The following is a 24,061-nucleotide window of genomic DNA, read 5'->3' on the forward strand; positions in this document are numbered from 1 at the left end:
AAACTATTGTCAGACTAAGCTGAGTTCCTCTAAACTCTGACCACATTGATTTCATCACTGTAATGGGCTTCCTTTGTGTATCAAGTTCGGAGAAAGCTGAAAGCTTTTCAAAAATTTTACTGTAGTGTCCAATCATTGACCTCAACATAGTGCCTCGCTGTTTTTATTGGACTACAGTGGTGATTGACAGTTCCTGTTGACCAGTAATATCGCCGGTTCTTCTCCGGAAGGCGTCACCCCCACCTCTCCCATTTTCTGTAGTTTTCGTCCATTTCAGTTTGATGCGCGTGAATCGTAACGGGACAACATGGCGACGCAGGCGGCCCGCTACTACAGCGAAGGAGGCAGAGCAACAAAACGCCAAAAAACGGAAGGCGAAGGGGGAATGGCGACAGTAAGCCAAATCTTTCCTTACACCCTATCATTTAATTTATTACGGACTTCATCTGACTTCTCTTTAGTTAGCTAGCTGGCTAAAACAGCACTGTTTAGCGAACAAGCTAATCAAACAATTGAGCTACAGTACACTGATTTTTCTGCACCCAAAGCTTTACAAAAACAAAAATATAAAACCATGTAATGATTATGTACCGAATGTTTGATGTGTTCATAAGAAACGCTTTTATTTTCCACGCCAAACATATATTCTTAAAAGCTGCTGAATGAATGAGTTATGCTGTATGAAACCGACCAAACACATGAATTGTGTTTTGTTAATAACAACGAGTGGGAAAAATATAACTTACATAATGATTAATACATATACATTTAAGAACGGACTCATATTGTAAAAAAAAAGTGCATGTTACACAGAAATTGCAGTATGTATTTAGACTATTTCTTGGTAAAAAAAAAAAAAAAAAGAATTGTTATTTTTTCCAGTTTGCTGGACTGACGTGATGATTTATTCCATAGGAGGAGTATGTTGACCCGCACAAGACTCTGCCCTCTCTTGTGGTGCATGTCCGAGGTTTAGTGGACGGAGTTTTGGAGGCCGACATCGTTGAAGCCCTGCAAGAGTTTGGAGCCATCAGGTAACTTGTGCTACGTCTCCGTCAGGTGTGCCATAATGTAATTGAAAGGCATTGAGGATCATCTCTCTCCATCTCTCTGCAGTTATGTTGTACTCATGCCGAAGAAGCGTCAAGCCCTGGTTGAATATGAGGATATGAATGGGTCTTGCAATGCTGTTACTTATGCCAACGACAACCAGATCTACATCGCCGGACATCCTGCGTTTGTAAACTACTCTACCAGTCAGAAGATATCCAGGCCGGGTGACCCTGACGATTCCCGCAGTGTTAATAATGTTTTGCTACTTACAATCATGAATCCCATTTATCCTATTACCACGGTACTGCCCACATCCTCTGTGCAATATCAATGATGCCTGTTATTATACAAAATTAGATTTTGATGAAATTGCATGATCCTCCATAGACACTAAAGTTCTTGTTGTTCTACAGGATGTCCTCTATACTATTTGCAACAACTGTGGTCCTGTTCAAAGAATCGTCATCTTTAGGAAGAATGGTGTCCAGGCCATGGTGGAATATCCTTTACTGTTTCACATTGCAGATCAAAGCTGTTTGTTAGATTCTTCTAGCTGTAATTTGTGTTCATGAGTCCTTACGCTCTTGTCAGTTAAGTTCTGAATGTGGACTCTGAATGTCTTACAAGCTTTGTTAATCAATTATCTTAAAGGGATAGTTCACCCAAAAATTAAAGCAATATCATTAATTACTCACCCTCCTGTTGTTCCAAGCATGTTGAAAACAAATTAAGAGAATTTTGAATATCCAAGAGCTCTCTGACCCTCCATAGACAGCAAGGGAAACTTCCACGATCAAGGCACAGAAAGGTAGTAAAGACATTATTGAAATAGACCATGTGACATCAGGGGTTCAACTTTAATTTTACGAGGTTATATGAGTACTTTTTGTGCGAAAAGACTTTATTCAACAATTCCTCTCCACCCTAGGGCACCATTTTCCTGCATGTACACAACAAATGCGCATAGTGCAGCTGAAGTTAAAAACGCCTTGTTTATACTTAAAGGAGAGCATACATGTAGAGTGATACTCTCCAAAATGGCGCCCTAGGGAGAGAAAAAGTACTCTCGTGGCTTCATGAAATTAAGGTTGGACCATTGATGTCACACAGACTATTTCAAGTCTTTATTTCCTTTCTGTGCCTTGAACCTGGTAGGACCCTTGCTGTCTATGAAGTGTCAGAAAGTTCTCCGATTTCATCAGAAATACCTTAATCTGTGTTCCAAAGCTAAACGGAGGTCTTACAGGTTTGGAATGACAGGGTAATTAATGACAGAATTTTCATTTTTCAGTGAACTAACCATTTAAAGTATGTTACCTACCATAAATACTTCAATTAATAATCTCTGTAGTCAGGGAACACAAGATTACCTTTGTTTTTCTTTAATTCCTCACACATTTGATTCCGTTCAGAGTGCCCAAAGGGCCAAGGCCTCACTCAATGGAGCTGATATATACTCTGGCTGTTGCACACTAAAGATCGAGTATGCCAAGGTGAGGGTCATTTCAGATGTACTCGGAGATAATGGTACAATAATTCACTCATTATTTTTCAGACATTTGACAATACTCTGTGCATTTTCTGTCTACACATTTGGTTTTATAGGGAATTTTTTTTTTGTAGCCAGTTAGAGTCAAAATCTTCAAGCAGGAAGTAAAACATAAGTAAAAAAAATAAAAGCTTATTTAATCAATGCACCAATATATAATAACAAACATACTAATGCATAATAATGAAATTATTTTTGTTGACATTTGTTTACCCACATATTTTAAGTATATACTCAATATCACCCATCCCTACTCAAGCTGCTAGAAAGATTTTTTTTTTAATGAACTTATTTTATTTACTTTTTTGTACTCGTAGCCAACACGCCTTAATGTGTTCAAGAATGACCAGGACACATGGGACTACACCAATCCGAACCTGAGCAGCCAAGGTACCGTTTACTCTACATTTACTCTGACATTTCTCTGCGCCCTTACTGCCACTGTGGGGAAAATAAGTGGGTGGGATTGGGACGTTTTAAAATCGCAGACAATTAATCCGCTGTTTCACCTCCCCTGTGCCGAGTGTTAGGCATACCAACGTCTACACCACGTTTTCGTGACTCTCTGAGGGGAGGGTAAAGCTGTATCCCTGTGATCTTTAAGGCTTCCTCAGAATGTTGTGCTGCTGATATCTCACAAACTTCTTTTTCCAGCAAAGCCTGTCACATGCCAGTAGTGTGAGGGGCAAGTGGTTTCCTGGGTAAGCACCATAGAGGCAGATTATCAGACATCTTATGCAGTTAACATGAAACTACGCTCACAACCCATTTTACATTTTCCAGTTGAAGTAATATTTAAAGGTGCTGTATGTAGGATTGACACCGAGTGGTTGAACTAGGTATTGCAGTCCAAACTCAAAATATTGGAGAAGGTTTTTTTCAGCTGGAACTAGGACTGCACGATTAATTGCATGCGATTGTCATACGTGTCTTGTCAGTAAAGATGGTTCTGTGATTAACGGTAAATGTCCATCAGCTGCTTTCAAATTGGAGCCGCACTTAATATACAGAGCCGCTGACAAGCTATGCAATATCGCGTTCATAACCGCATGCGATTTATTTGCGATTTCTGAACACAATATTGCGCAATTTGTCAGTGAACTACGGCTTCCCATCACACTAGTTGTGGACTGACATTGCTCAGAAGTCAGATGTTGGTTGAAAGTGAAAACACAACCTCTGTTTGGTCCCAAACTCTAGCGTAAATACTCCAAAAACAGTATTACCAATTACTTATTATAATCAAGATTTATTTCTGTCATAAATGTAAATAAGTTCTTATTGAGATTAACAGAGCTGTTGATGGTTTATTTAAAATAATATAGTTTGACGACACCATTATGGTTATAGGTATTTAGGCAGTATAAGTCTTTTCAGTGTAAATGTTCATTTAGCGGTTGTAATTATATTTGTTACAGCAAAAACAGAGAGAGAAAGATGTCATCAGGTGATGTTGGTTACTTGCTGACTTTAAAAACTCCCTCATGTGACAGTCTGATCAACTCTTTTTATCAGGAGGCTACCCTATGCTATTAATTTAATATTAGGGATTATAGCAGATGTGTTGTAATACACAAGATCCTGCAGAATAATGTTTTTTTTTTTGTCTAATCTTTTTAAATTACATTGTTCATGAATCACTTCAAACCACAGAATGCTTAGACACACAGACACCTCAAGAATTAGTGTATGAATCTCAACAATGGTGACATGCTTCATGCCGCAATGCATTCTGGGTGCCACGGATGAGTTTTGCATGATGTACCCAGAATACATTGCAGCATGAAGCATGTCACCTGGGTGTCAGGCTGTTGACCCATTGAGTCACTTTAATAAACTATACTTACCTAACACCACACATTAGCTTGGGTGAAAACAGGTAACCAGACCACATATGTGGTGATATATAAATCCTCCGCAAGCAAATAGCACCATCAAACCACATGTTTTCTTGGACCACAAGAAAGATGACAGTAGTTAAAGAACGACACTGACAAGTCAAGTGTCAAATTGCACACCTCAAGCCAACACTAACCACCATTATGGTGACATCAGACAAAACTATTACTTTTAAACAGACATCAACATCAACATTTAAACATCTGCTTAAATCTTAATTGGAATGTTAGCTGATAATGTTCTAATAATGTTATTAATAAACATTTTTAGAATGTTTTTAGAGAACCTTATCCTATCTTTTCAGAGAACGTTCTGGAAACAAAAATTAAATTACCCGCTAAAAACATTGTTAGAACAATCCATTAGAATGTTCTGAGAACATTTTAGAACAAAAACAATTCTAGCTGGGAAGTGCTGCTTCATTTGAAACCAGGTGAGGGACATTTACTGCTAATCACAGAACCGGCTTTACTGACAAGACACGCATGACAATCGCATGCGATTAATCGTGCAGCCCTAGCTGGAACCACCTCCTCAGACTTGACGCACTCGTAGGTTGCCAGATTTAGTAGACAAACAGGAACAAGCACACTTGGCGATGAACAATTGGGTACCCTGGCACTGGGCAGGTTTCACACACCAAAACAAACACAGACATTCCGGTCCAGAACACAGATTTTCAAAGGAGAATAATTGACTGTATTATTGTTTTTCAGATAAACAAGTATGCTAACTTATTATGTTTCTTAAATATCTGCAAAAATATTATGGTATTTTTATGCTTTAGTAGAGACTAAATCTTACATACAGCACCTTTAAGAAGAAAAACTGCAGTGCAACTTGATTGTTTTTTGGGGGGAATTTATTAGACTCTGAAAAAAAGTGTTCATTCTTTTTCGAGCAGTGCTATGTTGTTCTTCGGAATAGCATGCATTGATTTAATTGTACACAATAAACGAGTAACGTATTCAAAGTAAATGGGAACAATTTCATGTTGACTTTTACGATTTTGTGATTTGGGCCATGGGTATTCATGGACAATGGTGTGCCCAAAGAAATTCCTGTTGTAAACAAATTGCAGGTCAACCAACCAATGTTCTTTTTGAACAGGATGTTCTTTGGTGCTTGCTAGGGCCATTTGCCCCTCACATTCATGCGGTACATTTTAGAGACCAAAACGAAAGCACAGAACTTTCCAGAATATCAAGTGCAACAACAGAACACTTAATACATCTGGACACTGGGGGACATTTCCTAGATTTCACTGGAGACACAAGTGCCTCAGACTTCCACCACTGTATCAGTCATCAAACCACAACTGCCTTATACCTGCGAGAATATTTCTCCAGAAGGACAAACATGCATTTTAATCTCGTGAAACTTCAAGGCATCCTGACAAACACCTGATCACGCAACATTTAGCATTCATCACCTCCTACAGAAAATACACTGCCAGGAAAGACATTGAAGGATTTGGGGTTGTCGGTGCAAGTAGTTAAGTCTCCCACACCCATTCAACTTTCTCCTGTTGTTTCTTACGGGTCAAGAGCAAGACACACACCACCTTAACCTCACTGCTAACAAGGGATGATTTTGACAAGCATCCTCAAGTGACACCACAACACAATGCAAACAGACCTCTTCTCTTCATTCATGGCAAACTGCTGACATCCACAGACAAACAGCCTTTCTGAACCTGTCTGTCTTTTCTGGGGTATGTCGCCTTTCTCGCCGTGCCGATCGTTACAACACAAACCCAGACACCTACAAATCGACATGCCCGATTCTTCACTCGTCACCAGCTGATGACACTAATCCACTCGAGACACCGAAGACACTGCAGACAACATTTTGACAAGCAGATGCACTGACATGCAGACAGCCGACACGTCAAGTTTTTTATTTTATTTTTTACTCTAAGCCCTGACATTCTGCCCTGGAGGCTGGTGTTTCAGATACTCTCTCTTCCCCCAACATGTGTCCTCTTCCTCTATTCCTTTCTTTTCACGAATCCTGCTCTCTCTTTCTGTCAATATGTGACATTTTTTCCCTTTTTTTCCCCAGTCGTTTGACTACTGTATAACACCTTCCGTATGATGCAGGTTGGCTTTGTGTCTCTAGTGGAAGTACCAGTCAGTCTGAATTGGGCATAAATTGCTCCAGCTTTTCAACCACCATGGGAAAACAGGCATTGAAATGAGAATACGGCGTGTGTGCTGGCATCATTGGAGCATTGAAACCCATCTGAAACGAGGAAGAGTACTTGGGAAATCAGTGGAATGGACTGGTGGGGGAAGAAATGGAAAGTTCTTAAGTGGGATATGGAGGAGGATGCCATGAAGACACTCAACGATGGCTAATTTACGGCATGTTCTTCTTGCACCATCCTTCAACCCCGAACCCTTGCGTTTGTACTGTAAGTAACCCCAAGCTTCTGTTGTCTTGGAGTGATACGCTTCTAGTCTAATGTTTCATGGGGGTGTTTGACCAAATGTTTGACTAACTTGATCTTTTCCTCTCCAGTTTTTTTAATTTTTGTCTTCCTCACTGGGCTACACATTGATGTAGATCAGCAAGATGCATTAAAATGTATATTCCTGGGATGGGTTGTTTTTCTGGGAGCAACATTATTATACTTGTGATTTCAGAGATGTTTTGACACCCCCTTTTTCACCGACGGGGCGCTAGTTCCCAACCCTGGCACCATTTTGTGTGTTTAAACTAATAATATGGCCTGCTATGCCACTAAAGCCTAGAATATATTTGAATTTTATGCATTTGCTGAAGTGTGCATAAAGTTTTCAATGTGAATTTCATTATCACTGAAATACTGTACGTGTGTATAGCTTTTCTAACCATGCATATATTAAGTTCTCATATGTGGCTAAAATGTTTGCGTTAAAAAGTTGCTCCACAAGCTGGCAACACTGTTTTGTAATTGCTTTAAAAAAAAAATTAAAATAAGTGGATGAGATGGAACAGCAAACGCCAGCAACAGTATACTGCCGCGTTAAGTGCAAAGACGTTTTATCAGTCGTAAATTCTGGAGAGAAATTGCGCAGCCAGTGATGAAACTTTACTGAGCGTGTGTCAGTTGCCCGTGATGTAGCCCATGCTGTCAAATGGAGTATACTTTGTAACATACTTTGAAACAATTTTCATTTTTAAAAATGTAATTAAGCTTTTGGTAGTTACATCAAAGCTAGCTTGTGATTTAAATACAGTCACAGAATTGCTTTAAATATAAACGTTTATTTTCAAAGGTATTAGCAGATGACGTAATTAGCCATATCCGTTTGCAGTGAAGTGATGTAATAAGTAAAAACATGAGTCCATTTTGAGACCCAGCTGAGCATGATCACCAGCACCATTTTGGTGGTAAATGGGGTATAAGAGAAGAAAGGCCTGCCATCATTTTCAGTTGCGTCTTTTGTAAATAGCAACGTTAATAAAGGCATGGTGCCCTAAGCATTTTAAGATCCTAAATAGAGTAAGAAACTTATGTGAATGTTCAGAAATGTCCGTGAGATTGATGTTTGCACTGTGTGTACCTGAACAGGTGCAGATGCTGATGGCAATGGGGGCAATCAAGGTGTGTGTCTGCAGTAGACATCCTGTCCCCCCCCACCCACACACACTCTCAAACATAATATATGAAATAATTACATTGACAGCCAACACAGCAGTTTGTTCAGGGGCCGGTACACCCCAAAAGAGAGCCTGTATGTTTATTATCCAGCTGTCTGTGATAGACAGGTTTGTAAGTAGTCATTTCATAGGTCAGTCTCATCAACCTGTCGTAACATGACATTTCACCCTAAAATGAAAACAATGAAATGAAGAAAATGAACCCTGTAATGATCATTAATATAAAAACCCACCTCAATTTAAAAAGACTTATACTGCTGTGAATGTACCGTGGTCTTTTTAAGCCCCATTGCAGTGTTTTTATACAAAAGGGCAAAAGATGTTCAGACATTATGATAATGACAGTTTAAGGAGAAAATGAACTTGATTTATAAAAATGTTACCATACAAAATTCAGTTATTTAAAAGTAGGTTTCATTTTCTTTACACAAATGTACCTGTTTTGTTTTAGTTTTTTTGGTGTGGGGGGTGAAATGTAACCCTAATATTATCTGCCCTTTTTTCTGATGTCCCCTTCTCTGCTGAACTTAAAGCTTGTGCCAATCACATTAACATTCACAAAGCCAGTGTCCTGTCCTGTCGCCTCTCAGCGAACTCATCTTTCACTCTCTCTCTCCCCCAAACTCTTTTTGGCCCCTCCCCCTTTCCTTTCTTCACCCTCTTCCTTCTCTCGCCTCTCAGATATGAACGCCAACCCCAACAAGCGCCAGAGGCAGCCGGCTCTGCTGGGAGACCACCCTCCAGAGTATGGTAAGGCTTGCGGGGGCACACGTGATAACACATTTGCCTCATTTGCTCGCAAACAGGGGAGTGGATGTTAAAACGAAAACAAATTTGGGGTGCTTTTATCACAGTGGCAGCAAGATGGTGCTGTGTTGACGTTAAAACATAAACTAAAGTGAAGGCTGTGTCAAATGTTTGTTTACCCCTATCCTGCCCACAACCCCCACCCAAACGTGCTCTGTTTGTCGTTTGTGGATTCTAAGGAGGTTATCACGGATACCAAGATGAGGGCTACGGCGGACCCTATGAAGGCCGACGGATGGGGCCGCCCATGGGTGGTCCAAGGCGTGGTGGAACCAGTCAGCGGTACGGTGCACAGTACGGCCCCCCACCTCCGCCCCCCGGTGAATATGGCGCACATGCAGACTCACCGGTGATCATGGTGTATGGCCTGGAGCCCTCAAAAATAAACGCAGACAGGGTCTTCAACATCTTCTGCCTGTATGGAAATGTGGAACGGGTATGTAGAACGGCTAAAAGTAGGTTGGCTACTGTCAAAATGCAAACCGTTTTATCTGAAATCCACTTTTCCCCTTTTAATGTAGGTGAAATTCATGAAGAGCAAGCCTGGAGCTGCTATGGTGGAGATGGGAGACTGCTATGCTGTGGATCGTGCCATCTCACATCTCAACAACAACTTCCTGTTCAATCAGAAGCTCAATGTTTGGTAATTGTTGCAACTGAAGTTTTGTAACAATAGCAGCCTGATTCATTACATAGTGTTTAATAGAAGAAAATAAGATTCCGATATTTTGAATATATTTGTGACAGCTTTGCAATATATTATGTTTAATCATTAAAGGCATCCAGTGTGTTAAAATACTTAGTTTTGTCAATTTTTCTTCTTTTTTTTTTTTTTTTTACATTATGGGGAAATTAGAATTAGAAGGAGAATCAAAGTCAAATGCAAATTTTATTATTTATTTAGAAAAAAAAAATCTGATTTCATATGAACACATACTAGTATAGTACAGCTGTTTGATCTGTTGTTTTGCTCAGTGTGTCCAAGCAGCAGGCCATCATGCCCGGTCAGTCCTATGAGCTGGAAGACGGGTCCAGCAGCTTCAAAGACTTTCACGGGAGCAGAAATAACCGTTTCACTTCTCCAGAGCAGGCGGCAAAGAACCGCATTCAGCATCCCAGCAACGTCCTACACTTCTTCAACGCAGCACCAGAGGCTTCACCAGACACCTTCACCAGGGTCAGTTCACAATACAGGAAGTCAGGACCATCAAGTCAGGTCACATGATGTTATTTGATCTGTACATTTACCACCCTCATCTGTTTTCAGATCTGTGAAGAACTTGGGGTAAAGAGCCCTTCCAATGTCAAACCTTTTGCAGCTAAAGGTATGTGAAAATGTGTAAATAATGACATAGAAAGCCAAACTCTGCATGAAATCATTTAAAGTGTGCCCTATTAACTGCTAATGTCATCCATGGCCCTTCATTATTGTAATGTGTCCAGTGCCTCCTTATCTTTAATGAATAGGTTCCACATCAGAGAGGAGTTCGTCAGGGCTTCTGGAGTGGGAGTCTGTTAATGACGCCATGGAAGCTCTTGCTATGATGAACCATTACCAGATGAAAAACCCCAGTGAGTTACTTCATCTTGTGTTTCAGATATTGTTGGCATTAATTGGTTGTGTCAGGGTTTCCTACAAAATCAAAGCGAACTTAATAAAAATATATGTATGTATTTGGCTGCTAGGGGTTGGAAATATGACCAATATTTTGTTGACCAAATTTCATAGTATGAGAAATTGATATCACTGTAACTATATAATGTGACCCTGGAGTACAAAACCTTAAGTCGCTGGGGTATATTTTTAGCAATAGCCAAAAACACATTGTGTGGGTCAAAATCATTGATTTTTCTTTTATACCAAAATCATTAGAATATTAAGTAAAGATCATGTTCCATGAAGATATTTTGTAAATTTCCTACCGTAAATATCAAAACTTAATTTTTGATTGGTGATCTGCATTGCTAAGAATTCATTAGTCAAGAGCAGTGAGGGATTTTCTCGTTTTGTTGTTTGTTTAATATTCATGACACAGAGAGCAGAATTGGGCTGATGTCCCTTTTAGGAAAGAATGCACAGATCCAGTATACAGAGAAATGTTTTTTTACCCAGCTGTTTACTTTTACTTAAGACAGAACCTACTGTGTTCACTTGTAGAATGCACGTTTTAACAGCTGTGTCTTAATTGCCCGTTCAAACACAATAAGCTGCAAAAGAAAACTGAAATTATCACGTGATGTCAAATAGACAGTTTATAGTTTGCAGCAGTAATGTGTATATCTCTGGTTCTTTCTTGGCCACACTTTTCCCACCAACAAATGTGGACTTATCCTTTGTTTTTCTGTTTCTCTCTGCAGATGGCCCATATCCATACACACTCAAGCTGTGCTTCTCTACTGCACAGCATGCAAACTGAACTGCATCTCGTCCCCATCACCATCATCATGGTGACGTCCCAGAGTCATCGCTCACCCCATCACTTCACCTTCCTGCTACTTTATTGTCCTTAACGGCTCATCTGTGAGAGGGTGTGCAGACGTGTTGAGTTAATCTTATGTTTATTGAGCAGCAACACAAGCTGAGAGTAAAACTGACTGAACTCATAGTTTTTTAAGGAAGAGGAGAGTTGAAATGCTTTTGTACCAGTATTTTGGTTTTGGTCCTTTTTTTTTTATTGCTTGCCATGATTGACTGTTAGCTGTGGGCTCAGCACCTCACTTTTAGAAATGTCACTCTGTAAAGAAGACTGCATTTTTCTTTCCTTTTTTTTTTTTTTTTGACTAAAATAAAAATGGTGATAATGGCTCTCTGTTGTTATTGCTTTTGCAAGGGAACAATTGTGACTAGTGGTTTAAAATGGTATAAAGCAGTTTAATCTTTTTAGTTTTTTTTTTTCAAAAGCTGCCTGGATGTTATTGCCCAGTGTATATTAGGAATCTGGAAGATAAAATATGTAATCAGTTTAATAAAGAAATAATCTGCATATTCAAAAATGGGTTTTGCCGCTTGCTGATAACTAACTCACAGAAATGAAAATTATATTTCTACAGTCAAGGTAAATTTCTCTGATGGTCCTGTGCAAGGCCTAGAAACCCAAATAATCTGATGAGATGCTTTCAAATCAAATTATTAAGACGCTATGCAGTAATAAAGAAGAAAGTCATGATCTTTAAAGTCAAGACCGACACTCGCCAATCTAAAATGACAAAACTATGATGGGTTTGTCAAATACAGGGGTCATAACATTTTAATAACCGTGTACTATGATTCTTATAATGCACTATAAAATTGGTATTTTTTTTTCGTGTACTGTGCTGTTTTATACTTGTCTATATAATGTGTATACTCGTAAAATGATACAAATAGTGAAGAAAAAAGCTTCAGTCACAGTTAAGTAATAAGGAAGAAAAATAATAAATTATATTACTACTAAACATGAATTATGTATCATATGCATTGTACGTAATTATGAGCAAATTAACTACGAGCAAAACACTATCGACACATTTTGCAATTCAGTTTTGAAAATATCTTACATAAACTATACAATTAGTATTAAAATAGAATAGTAGTAGCAAGTTTTATTTGATTGAAGATTAACAAACACCGTTTCACTTCGTTGCGGCATATTCCGGAAGTACAGCACGCGCATGAGCGGATGTCAAACGTTATGATGTAATACACTGGAAAGTTCCCGGATTGTAAGTACAGTGTGAACTGCGAAGGTCAGTAGCGCACTTACGCCGTTACAGTGATATTAAAACAACATAATTTCTTTGCGAATCTCGGAACTTTTTCTGGAATTAGTCATATAAAAACAACATGCCAAGAGGAAGCCGAAGCAGAACTTCGAGGATGAGTCCTCCAAGGTGAGCGGGCTATCATGAGCTAACTAACGTTACATGTGTCCGTGCTAGTCATGCGTCAGTACGTTTTAAATCGGGTTTAAACTTCTTTACCATCACTGACAGCTACAGCTTCACAAGACAAACTCTTTTAATGTCTCTTTAAGCATATTAGTTATTAGCTATAGTGATGGTGATTGCAGAGGACACACATGGCTTGCATTTATATATGAACATAAGTGTATGAACGAGGCGCTTTGGATAATATTTGTGTACAATATCAAATCGAATACAGTCTATAACATTTCTAATTATTCTCTGCTCTGAAATGTTTTTTTTTTTTTGAGTAGAAATGCACTGTTATGAAAATGCAGTTGTTTTATAATTTACGAATTCTTTAAAAGTGTATTAAATTATTTTTGTTTAAATTTTCTATTCTTAAAACTTCCAGGCTTTGGGTAAATACGAAAAATTATTCAGGTTTTTAAACATTAATATTGAACATTAGATGAGAAGAAAAAAATGTCTAAAAAAAAAAAAATATGGAAATTAACAGACATCAGTAAATATTTATTAATTGTTGAGTAATGTACAACATCTACTGACAAATATTATATATATATATATATATATATAAAATTTATTGAAAATCCATAATGTTCCCATATGCACTGTGTATCAGTCACTATTTGATCCTGTATACCAACACCCAAGCAACCATATAAGAACAAAACATCAAATACTGATGATAACCAAAATCTGTCATTGAATTTGATTAGCGTGTGAACCTTGTATTAGGAGCTCTTCCTGTACAGGTAGATGATGGTGTGTTTTCACTCTAGTTACTCATCCCCTCCACCAATGGCTCGAGCTCCTCCTCCACGCTCCTACGCCCCAGCTCCCGCTCCTCCTCCACCATCGGCGGTAGCTGCTCCTGCTGCTGCGCCCCGTCAGCCGGGGATGTTTGCTCAGATGGCGTCCACCGCGGCGGGCGTCGCGGTCGGCTCTGCTGTCGGACACACTATAGGTCACGCCATGACCGGCGGCTTCAGCGGAGGTGGAAACTCAGAGGCTGCCAGGCCTGATGTCACCTATCAGGTAAACTCGAAGCCAAACTACCCGTTTGAATAGTTACACCCAGCTCTCCCAGTAGGATTTAGGTACTTCTTCATATGTCATTACACGATACGAGTCCCTTGGTTGTCCTCGGTGTGAAAAATGGATCTCAAAATCACACAGCCATTGTTGGAAAGGGTTCAAATGCACAAAAATGCTATAAAACTAAAGAATTTGTTGGACCTGAAGAATTTTTCTGAAGAACAGCAGGCAGTTTAACTGTTCAAGACAAACAAGGGACTCATGAACAACTATTATTAAACAAAAAAACACAGCTGTGGATCAATCAAGTAACAACACAATATGACACAGTAGTTTGGACAATGTAAAATATGTAAACATATTTTATGTGAAATATCTTATTCAGGTTAGTACTAAATAAACAATAACATGCATTTTGTGTGATCCCTCTTATTTTGGTAAAATAATTTTGCAGATTCTGCAAGATGTATTTAAACTCTTGACTTCAACTGTATTTCATGTATCTAAATATATTTGAAGTGTACTACATTTAAAATATATTAACTTAAAAAGTTATAACATTACATAAAATTATAATCAAGTACCTTACATGTGGCTAAGAAGGTTGGTCAACAAATCAAAATAAGTGTAATGCAAATTGTATGTTTTTACAAAGTATTTATGTGCACTTTTTAAAGTGTGTTAGTCTCTCTTTAAGTACACTTAAGTGTCTTTTTATTTCATTAAGATTATTTCATTTTCTTTAAGTACAGTTTAAAATATACAGTAAAATTGTTTTATGGTGTCTTTGTTACAGTGCAATTATAAATGTAAATAATAAGTAATATTAGCTAGCCACATGTACTTACTATGTGCTTAGGGTTAGAATGAGGGTTTGGTTTGGGGTTAGTTGCATGTAATAATGCTTAATTTGATGTTATCAATAAAGTAAGCACATGTAATTTGAAACAAGGACACCGTAAAATACCAAATATACTTCTAAGAACGGAAGAACACAACAAGTGCACATTCCATACATTTAAGCACTTAGTAAAGTCTCTCAAAATATTTTTTAAATTCCTTTATTTAATAATCTTTTAAATCTGGTTGATCTTGCTAAATGATTTTAGGATTTCTACATTCACATAAAAACAGAATCCTAAAACACTTTTTTTCCCTAAACTTTCCCACAGGAGCCCTACCAGGCTCAGCCCATGTACCAGCAGCAGCAGCCATCCATGTACCAGCAGCAGGAGCAGGTTCCATGTGCTTATGAGCTGAAGCAGTTCATTGAATGCGCTCAGACACAGAGCGACCTCAAACTCTGTGAGGGCTTCAGCGAAGTACTGAAACAATGCAAATTCTCCAGCGGTATGTACACAGATGTTGTTAGTGGCACCAGTTTGCAAAATTGTATAATTAAGTCTAGTTCATTAGTCTAGTCTATAGCACATTTAAAAACAACAGACATTGGCAAAAGTGCTTTACATATCAAACATAAGACATACAATCTAAAAACTCTGAAACAATCACAAAATTACATAGAATTAATTACAATCAAATGCAAGAGAGAAGAGATCAGTCTTTAAATTAAGAACTCGGAGGGCCAAAAAATAACACTTCAGTCTTCAGTCCACTCCTTAATATCATTAAAACATGCAAATAGAGATTGTAAGGCTGAATTATCCCCCATTTTTATAGACAGATAAAGCTGTGTATCGTCAATAAAGATGATAATATACATTGTTTCTGACAGATATCAGCCAAAGGAAGCATGTAAATAGAAAATAAGGCTGGACCCAGTATTGATCCTTGTGGAACCCCACACTTCATTTGAGCAGAAGAGGATGTGAAATTTCCTAATTCAACAGAATAAGTTCTCCTAGAGAGATATGAATTAAACCAGTTAAGAGCAATACCTTGGATCCTAGCTCACATTCTTAAGTCCTCCATCAGTATTTTATGTGTTATAGTGTCAAATGCAGCTGTCAAATCAAGTAAAAAATTGCATGCTTTCCCAAATCGACAGCCAAAAACAGATCATTAGACACTTTGAGAAAGTCTGACTCTGTACTGTGCTGGGCTCTAAATCTTGATGGGAACTTATCAAAAGAACCATTTCTATTTAAATTAATAGAAAACTGTTGAAAGACAACCCTCTCCAGAATCTTTGACAGGAAAGACAGTTTTGAAAATGTCTGGTAGTTTTTTAAATCGGATGAATCCAAATGGGATGCAGGATGCCACTCAGTAAACTGGAGTTCACAACTGACAAAAGATCTAGGCCAGTCACGTTTAATACCAGAATAAGGAAACGGGGATGAACAATGTCCAAAGAACACTGAGTGGCTTTCATATGGCAGACTTAAGCCCTATTCGGACGGGACTAGTTTTACAGGGGGTCTTTAGAGAAATCTGTGTTTCACAGACGTACTTGGTGATTTTAATCCTGTCCGAATCTGCCACATCTGTGTTTTTCTCACACAACCTCTGTGATAATTCCAGAGCAAATTACCTACTGTTTTCCAGCAAACTCCGTGATCCTCTGAGAAAACTAATCCCGTCCGAATGCGAATGTCTGTGATTGCCGGTGATATTTTATTTCACAACGCGTTTCCTTGTGTGTTTTAGCCAACGTGAATTACCGTAGACGCTCTTACCGCGCGCATGTTTAAGATATTTGCTTCCAGGCAAAGAAATAATAATAATAATAAAAAATAATAATAAAATCAAGAGCCAGATCACGTAAACTGTTAATACCGGCTATTGTAATATCAGCATCAGGTAAGATTACTCACGTTCATTTATGCACTCAGTTACATAATGTTTGAAATACAGATGTACCTTCATGAAAATGAAACATGGGTTTAGCCTACTACAAAAAAAAATTAGTATATATTGTGGAATAATACTAATGGTAATCAATCAGAATGCATATACGCAATGCACGCATACAGAGCGCGTGATCTCTTTGACGCCCAGATGCACAAAACAGACCCTCCCACCTCTGTAATAAACACGGAGATGTTAGTCCCGTCTGAATAGGTACATGAAAATCCCAGACGTCAGGTGGTAAGAATCGAAACTCAAACGTAGTTTAGAAAACTAGTCCCGTCCGAATAGGGCTTAAGTCAATGAAATCAGATAATGAAATCAGTTTAAACTCACTTCAATAATGTACTAATGAGGGTGGGATGATATAATCAAGGATAAAGTCTGGGGGTAGAATACTAGCTCTAAGAATATCAGTTTTGTTAATAATAAAAAACATGTTGTTTGAGTGATATCAAGTCCAGTTGCTAAATCAGGATTTTAAACCGAATCTGTTGTTTTAAATAGCACTTTCAGATTATTAGCAATCTTTCTTATGAGATCAGAGAAATATTTTATTTTTTCTGCTTTCCTCCACAATTGTCTGCCTCCAACACCTTTTGAAATAAAGCTAGTTTAAAGGGATATTTCACCCAGAAATCATCATTTACTCCGTCATGTCACTCCAAGCCTGTAGGACTTTGTGAACTGTCGATGGAGAGACAGAAATGTCTCTGATGTCATTCATAATATCTTCATTTGTGTTCTGAACATGAATGAAAGTCTTACGGTTTGCGAATGACGTTAGGGTAAATTATTTTCCGTTTATCGCGAACCATTCTATTTATTCATTCTTTATATTTTCTCTTGTTGCAATATATGGTGTATGTGACACAGTTTTGTTGATTATGTAGTGGACTAGCCTACAACAGTTTGCTTCAACAACATTCCTTTGCTGTATTTTTCAATTATTAATGGATATGGGTTGTATTGTTCTAAAGTAATTAAAAGATTGATTTCTTTTTTTCCCCACCTCCTCCTACAGGACTGTCATAAGGTTTGGATCGGAGACACGAATACGACTGTCCCATAGCCATTCACCGTCTGCTTGCTTCTGGAAAATGATTCCTCTAAAAAATACATCTCAATCAGATATTAGGACCTATGTGAAAAATAAAAGAAGAAATGCTGTGTAACATATGTGATGCATAGTATTTATATATGTGGTGATTTTTCTTTTCTGCTTGAGTGACTGTAGAAGAGATCACAATGTGTATTTCTCTGCAGGAGAATTTGTGATATTATTAAAACAAGTTTAATTCAAATGATTTGGTCTTGAATAGTGAATAAAAGGATCAGAAACATCCCATTGCTCTTTGCTGTAATTTTTTCCCCACAGTGTCTATTCAAGTATAGCATAACTAATGCCTTAATATAGTCATTCATGCAGTTAGCTGACACTACAGTCATCTCAACTTCTGTAATAAGTTTAGATGTTAAATCATCTCCCATATATGTTTGTAGGCAACATTTAAAGGTTTAAATCTGTAAAGTTGCAAAGACTAAAGTCTCAAAACCAAAGAGGTTTTCTTTATAAAAGTTAAGAGTCAATCACACACCCTAAAACGGCTCGTTCTAACACGCCCCCACATCTCTACATCACTATGTGGGAAGATTTGCATAACAGCCCAGATGTTCACGATGGCGTACCTTTTATTCTTGTTGTAGTATTGTTGTCGCTGCTTCTGCTGCTGCTATGTCGTATAGATGCTGTGTGTATCACTGAATGCGAAACTACTTTGTTTGGCTTTCCAAAAGAGGACGATATTTGCTTCGTCATGCCTGGAGCTGATCTGTGCTGGTCGCTCAGGAAATACATCAACATTTTGCACTGAGGATCACCGGAGCGGCTTTGTCCAGTCCGCGGTCATCACATGTGGTTGCTGCAAGCTCCTTCGTTGAATCTGCCGGCCGCGCCGTTATCAAGCCCGCCCTCTTCTGCTCACCCAAGACCGTGGCTCACTCTAGCCCAAGGAAGACATGTTCCTGGATCAACATCTTCTGATGATCCTGGATCAACATTATTGTCCAAAAATATAGACTTAACCCAATCCCTACCCCTAAACCTACAACTAACCTACCCATAATTTATTCCTAAAATCGTGGTGAAATATAGCTGATTAACAAGAGTGTAGAAGCACCTAACCCTGATTATAAGCCTAAAACAGATATTTTCTTAAAAGTTATATTTCAATTCTGATTGGTTGATTGGAATGTTGTTCCATGATCAACAAGGATGTTGTACTTGGTGAAATCTTGCTCACCGCCTCCGGCCTTCACTCACTCAAGGCCATGTGTGACGCGGTTTCGTTGAGAAAACAAACTACTTAGTTTGGCCTTCCAAAAGAGGACACACTAGAAATCATGTTTATATCACGTTTACATTGGGGTTTAATGTTTATGTCTCATCGCTCAGGCCGGACAGGGCATCACAATATGTTAAGGGAGGTAACATTTCTGTCACAGGCTTAAGGTATTCGGCCAATCACAACGCACTGGATAGCTGGCCAATCACAGCTCACCTCGCTTTTCAGACGATGAGCTTAGTAAAACTCAACGCATTTCAGAAGGCGGAACATAGAGGAGAAACAATAATGTACAGTATGTGGAATATAATGCGTTTTTTAACCTTAAACGGCATAAACACATTTCATTACACCAAATACACAAAATAATGCTCTTTTTAGCAATATCATATGACCCCTTTAAAGGTGCCATGTGCAAAAATTTAGGTAAAAATATCCAAAAAATGACCTACACGCATCAAAAGAATGAGAAGAAATAAGGGCGATGATGTCATTAAAAGATATCAACCTTAATTAGTATTAGCATTACTAGCCCCGGCCCGACAGGTGTCGTAATACCAGTTTCGGCCATGGGAGGCGGTATGCGGGCAACATAACCACCAGCCAACCTGCAATACACGAATAACTCGCACGGCTTGTGGGCGTACTTGAACCTGATGTCAATCGTGTGGAAAGTACAGCCCACTACTTCATTTCAGTTCAGGGAAGAGAGCGGAAGGATGACTGAAGCCCTTGGCAAGAGACCACCACCCGCTACAGGGAAACAACCGCGCTCGGTATCACAAATCAAATCCGATAAGAAAAGGAGCCGATCCAGAGTAAACATTGGCACTGCTTTCCATCGCTGGAGACAACTGATGGACCTGAAAGAAATTAGGTTCGACACCGAACTTGCAACATTTCTTTTGGATTGGTAAGTAAGATGCTGTTAGTATTTCGCTATAAGTTTGCTTTATATGTTTGTGTATTTTTTTTCGGGTTATAACATAGAAATGTATCGAAGGCTGTTCGATAAATGTGCTAATGTTAGCGATGACTAACCGTAGCTGCGTTTGATAATTAGCTAACATAACACTTAAATAACCCATTTTTTATATCATAACTAACCTGCTCTGTCTAACTTAGTCTGTTGGTCTCCGTGTCCTCTTTGCTTCGTGGTTTTTCTGTACGTGAGAAAATTGATGTGTGGCGTGAAAGCGTATGAAAAGAGTCAATTGCGTGTGTCTCACGGTGAATGCTTGAGAGTTGGCAGCTCTGGTTAAGTTGGTTGGCGCTAGCTTGGTCAACATCAGCTGTCTGATGTTGACCAATGATGTTGACAGAATGCTGTCTGACAAATTAATTCAAATAATGTGTATATACAACTCAAAATGTAATATGAACAAAACGAATATGAACATATTCACTGGTAAAGGTGAACGGGAGTAGCCTGAAGATGTCATGTTTCAAAATCACTTGACATCACCCAACGTTCCTCTGGAGGCAAAATGTCCTCTTAGGCTTCGGCTATGGCTCTAGGGTTGTAGTGAAGGTAGGGGCGGAGCATAGAGACTATGCAGTTTCTCGTTAGTTACTCTAGAGTAGACCAATTCACTTTATTGAGGCATACTGCCCCCATCTGGTATGGAATGTGGAGTATGTCTTGATTTTTTTGCCAGACATGACAGATGGCACCTTTAAATAATATAAAAAAAATCTGTTGTGAATAAATTATTGTTTTAGATAATTAATTGATACAGAAATGTAAGTGTGAACTGATTTCGTTCTTATAAGATTGCATAGGCGTAAGTGGTAATATGATATGGGTCTGTCCTGCCTTTAACCCTTTCACGCATAGTGGTCACTACAGTGGACAGCTATTAAAAAAGGTAGGTAAAAAAAATATTGCAGCATAAAGCAATATCTAATGAGTCATATCACAGTAAAATTTTCCCAGTTTTGATTTTAGATTGAGAGAAAACTCTGATTAATCACATGTCCACTGTAGTGGACGTCATGCATGCAATGGCTATATTTCAGCTACAATTCATAATTATAATGTGAATATTGTTTTTGAAATTTAAAACTTAAAAACTTAATATGCATTGACTTTTTCTACTGTAAATAAATGTATTTGTATTATTAGAATGTAATTTTCATTGACATCAAAAGTCATGTGATTACATAATGTATGACACTTGTAATGCATTACTTTACTCATAACATCAAAAAGTAATCTGATTATGTAATGCATGTTACTTGTAATGCGTTTCCTTTCTCATAACATCAAAAAGTAATCTGATTATGTAATGTGCGTTATTGTAATGCGTTTTTTTACTCATAACATCAAAAAGTAATCTGATTACGTAATGCATGTTACTTTTAATGCGTTTCTTTACTCATAACATCAAAAAGTAATCTGATTACATAATGCATGTTACTTGTAATGCGTTTCTTTACTCGTTACATCAAAAAGTAAATATGATTCCAAATACATAGAATGTGCATGCATCATATAACAGCCAAATAGAAATGTGTTTCATTAGAGTCTCCTTTGATATTGTGTTGTCATACATAGAGGTATGTGGAACCCCAGGCTATCTAGCCCCAGAGATTATCGAATGCTCTATGGATCCTCACCACCAAGGTTACGGGACCGCCGTTGATCTATGAGTACACGCTCATATATTAGAAATAGACTTATAAGAGCTCAGTCTTGACGACCAACCAATTTAAATTCTACTTCTAAGTAGGGTTGAGAAATGGCACCGGTTCTTGTGTTTTTCAGCTGGAGCGCAGGGGTGATTTTGTACACCCTTCTTGCAGGTTCTCCTCCTTTCTGGCACAGGAAGCAGATGCTAATGCTGCACATGATCCTGGTGGGAAGCTACCAGTTCACCTCTCCGGAGTGGGACGACCGTTCAGACACTGTCAAAGACCTGGTGCGTCTGTAGCAGATCTGGGATTATCAAAGTAGTGGAATTAAACTTTAGCAGCCAATGAATAAAGCCTACAATAGATCCGCTAACCTGCCCTGCGAACTCTCTCAGATCTCCAGGTTGTTGGTGGTGAATCCTGAGGCACGTTACACTGCCAAAGATGCCTTAAACCACCCTTTCTTCCAGCAGTATGTGGTCGCAGAGGTGCGACATTTCAGCCCCTACAGGAAGTTCAAGGTGGGGCCTATATAACTGAGAATAATATGTAGTTATTACCAATAAACAAACCAGAGGAAAACATCATTTTTGAATGAATCGGCTGAGCGAATGATTCAATGATCTATCGATAAAACCAGTTACTTGGATTGTTCTGGATAGCCATTTTGAATGAATTGGTTGAATGAATGATTCAATGTCTCTCTTATTAAGACAACCAGTTGTAGTTTTTAAAAGTAAGCTTTTTAAGTAAGTTTTTAAGTAAGAACTTGACAGAAAAGATGACAAATACAGAAAAGGTTTGTCTTTATAATGGTTAAAATTGTCCCAATGTAAATCCATGTAGGTTTATTGCAAACACTTGTGTTTTTCAGGTGATCTGCTTGACAGTTTTGGCAGCAATGCACATTTACTGCAATTATCGCCGTGCCAAGCCAGTTACCAAAGAAGTGATCAAGAGCGACCCCTATGCAGTAAAGCCTATCCGCAAGCTCATCGATGCCTGTGCGTTCAAGATTTATGGACACTGGGTAAAGAAGGGCCAGACACAGAACAGAGCTGCCCTGTTTGAGAACAGTCCAAAAGCTATCTTGCTTTCTCTAGCAGCAGAAACAGAAGATTCATCTCTCCGAATGATGTAATGTAATATATGTAAAGCACACTACTGAAAACTATAGAGGATAGTATGTTCAAGAAATGGTTAATACCTCATGCTGCGTGACATCGATAGGAGAGCAAATCTACACTTTCATTTCAGTTGCATAAATTGTTCCAACTTTTAAATGCTCTTACTGAAACTGCACTGAACCTGGACACCTGAAGTTCTCATGATAATTCAGGTCGTGTTTATTTATTCTAATATATGATAAATTATTTGAAATATTAAAACAAAACAAAAATATCAAATATCTTTTTTTTTCTTGAACACCATGTTGTCATATCTGAACCTAACTGCCTGAGTTTGTAGGTGCTCTGAACTGGCTCACTCGTGTTTGACCTGGTGAGAAGGTCCAGGGTTTGGCTAGAAGGGATACAGCTAAAACCGAAGCTAACAATAAACTAAATTCCTATTAGATTGTGTTTTATTAACGTCTATACCGCAACCCTAAACCTACCCTTACAGTAATGCAAAAATGGCAATTATTGTTGTACAGAGTGACAACAATTACGCTATATTGATGTGCGCATGCCCAGTAGGTTTATCTGTATCCCTTCTAGCCTTAACCAAGGTCCAGGCTGTCCATGTGTTTCTCCACATTGGTGGGTTATTATTATCCAAGGGATAAAACCCAGGGCTGCACAGTGATGCTCCAGACATCTGTTTCTCAGCCCATCGTGAAGGTCAACGGGTTGTGCACAGAGATACAGGAGGAGTATCTCCTCGGGTACTCACCAAACCTGCTCTTTGGGAAACCTCAGTCAAGTAACATGGTACATGGTAAGTGTACTTCTGGCTGAATCATGTAACCACACTCACCTTCAAACTACTATGTGCACAGTTCCTGAAAAATCATCCCTATTCAAATCATTCTCCTCATTTCTTTTAAAGCTGAAATCTGAAGTATATGTATACTGTTTATATTATATATATATTCCCTAATGTCCACTTTTTTTAAAGTTATTAAATGCAGTTTGAATTTAAGAATACTTGACCAATTTTTTATTTTATTTTTTAACAGTTTTTGACCTCTGGTTTGAAAACATTAATGATTACACAGTATTTTTACATCCATAAATGACCGAAAGCAACACACTATATCATTGGCCGTTACAGGGACAGGGGCTCAATGATCAGAGAGCATTAGTGACATGGTCCTGAATATTGTTAGGCAGTATCTAGTAACTAGTTGCAGTAATAATATTACTCTTTG

The 24,061-nt window shown here is 38.4% G+C and overlaps 3 protein-coding genes across 5 annotated transcripts; all 3 read left to right on the forward strand.

Annotated features, from left to right (window-relative positions):
• Positions 1 to 242: 242 nt before the first annotated feature.
• Positions 243 to 11,762, forward strand: LOC132108237 (heterogeneous nuclear ribonucleoprotein L-like). 3 transcript variants are annotated; one of them, XM_059514902.1, is made up of 14 exons: positions 243 to 394; positions 916 to 1,034; positions 1,117 to 1,354; positions 1,467 to 1,552; positions 2,450 to 2,546; positions 2,920 to 2,992; positions 8,061 to 8,093; positions 8,831 to 8,899; positions 9,136 to 9,392; positions 9,478 to 9,599; positions 9,932 to 10,133; positions 10,224 to 10,281; positions 10,424 to 10,528; positions 11,315 to 11,762. In XM_059514902.1, the coding sequence occupies exons 1-14, from the start codon at positions 308 to 310 to the stop codon at positions 11,371 to 11,373; spliced, it is 1,605 nt and encodes a 534-aa protein (XP_059370885.1). In that variant the 5' UTR covers positions 243 to 307; the 3' UTR covers positions 11,374 to 11,762. The 3 variants fall into 3 exon arrangements, with proteins under 3 accessions (XP_059370885.1, XP_059370886.1, XP_059370888.1); XM_059514903.1 differs by lacking the exon at positions 8,061 to 8,093; XM_059514905.1 differs by lacking the exons at positions 8,061 to 8,093; positions 8,831 to 8,899.
• An 871-nt stretch (positions 11,763 to 12,633) lies between these two features.
• Positions 12,634 to 18,055, forward strand: LOC132108238 (coiled-coil-helix-coiled-coil-helix domain-containing protein 2-like). The gene is made up of 4 exons (XM_059514906.1): positions 12,634 to 12,826; positions 13,645 to 13,900; positions 15,073 to 15,250; positions 17,736 to 18,055. The coding sequence occupies exons 1-4, from the start codon at positions 12,780 to 12,782 to the stop codon at positions 17,744 to 17,746; spliced, it is 492 nt and encodes a 163-aa protein (XP_059370889.1). The 5' UTR covers positions 12,634 to 12,779; the 3' UTR covers positions 17,747 to 18,055.
• A 3,727-nt stretch (positions 18,056 to 21,782) lies between these two features.
• On the forward strand, positions 21,783 to 23,096 carry LOC132108494 (phosphorylase b kinase gamma catalytic chain, skeletal muscle/heart isoform-like). Its single transcript, XM_059515194.1, has 3 exons — positions 21,783 to 21,977; positions 22,086 to 22,211; positions 22,565 to 23,096. The coding sequence occupies exons 1-3, from the start codon at positions 21,798 to 21,800 to the stop codon at positions 22,829 to 22,831; spliced, it is 573 nt and encodes a 190-aa protein (XP_059371177.1). The 5' UTR covers positions 21,783 to 21,797; the 3' UTR covers positions 22,832 to 23,096.
• The last annotated feature ends 965 nt before the right edge of the window (positions 23,097 to 24,061 follow it).

The sequence above is a fragment of the Carassius carassius genome, chromosome 28, assembly GCF_963082965.1.
Source record: "Carassius carassius chromosome 28, fCarCar2.1, whole genome shotgun sequence".
In the NCBI taxonomy this organism is placed as follows: domain Eukaryota; kingdom Metazoa; phylum Chordata; class Actinopteri; order Cypriniformes; family Cyprinidae; genus Carassius; species Carassius carassius.

Bases quoted from the DNA above. Each gene is read 5' to 3' on its own strand.
- LOC132108494 (XM_059515194.1), top strand. From the start codon at position 21,798: ATGGCACCGGTTCTTGTGTTTTTCAGCTGGAGCGCAGGGGTGATTTTG. The intron at 21,978-22,085 runs GTGCGTCTGTAG...GAACTCTCTCAG, and splicing joins CAGACACTGTCAAAGACCTG to ATCTCCAGGTTGTTGGTGGT. The intron at 22,212-22,564 runs GTGGGGCCTATA...TGTGTTTTTCAG, and splicing joins GCCCCTACAGGAAGTTCAAG to GTGATCTGCTTGACAGTTTT.
- LOC132108237 (XM_059514902.1), top strand. From the start codon at position 308: ATGGCGACGCAGGCGGCCCGCTACTACAGCGAAGGAGGCAGAGCAACA. The intron at 395-915 runs GTAAGCCAAATC...TTTATTCCATAG, and splicing joins GCGAAGGGGGAATGGCGACA to GAGGAGTATGTTGACCCGCA. The intron at 9,393-9,477 runs GTATGTAGAACG...CTTTTAATGTAG, and splicing joins TGTATGGAAATGTGGAACGG to GTGAAATTCATGAAGAGCAA.
- LOC132108238 (XM_059514906.1), top strand. From the start codon at position 12,780: ATGCCAAGAGGAAGCCGAAGCAGAACTTCGAGGATGAGTCCTCCAAG. The intron at 12,827-13,644 runs GTGAGCGGGCTA...TTTTCACTCTAG, and splicing joins TCGAGGATGAGTCCTCCAAG to TTACTCATCCCCTCCACCAA. The intron at 13,901-15,072 runs GTAAACTCGAAG...ACTTTCCCACAG, and splicing joins GGCCTGATGTCACCTATCAG to GAGCCCTACCAGGCTCAGCC.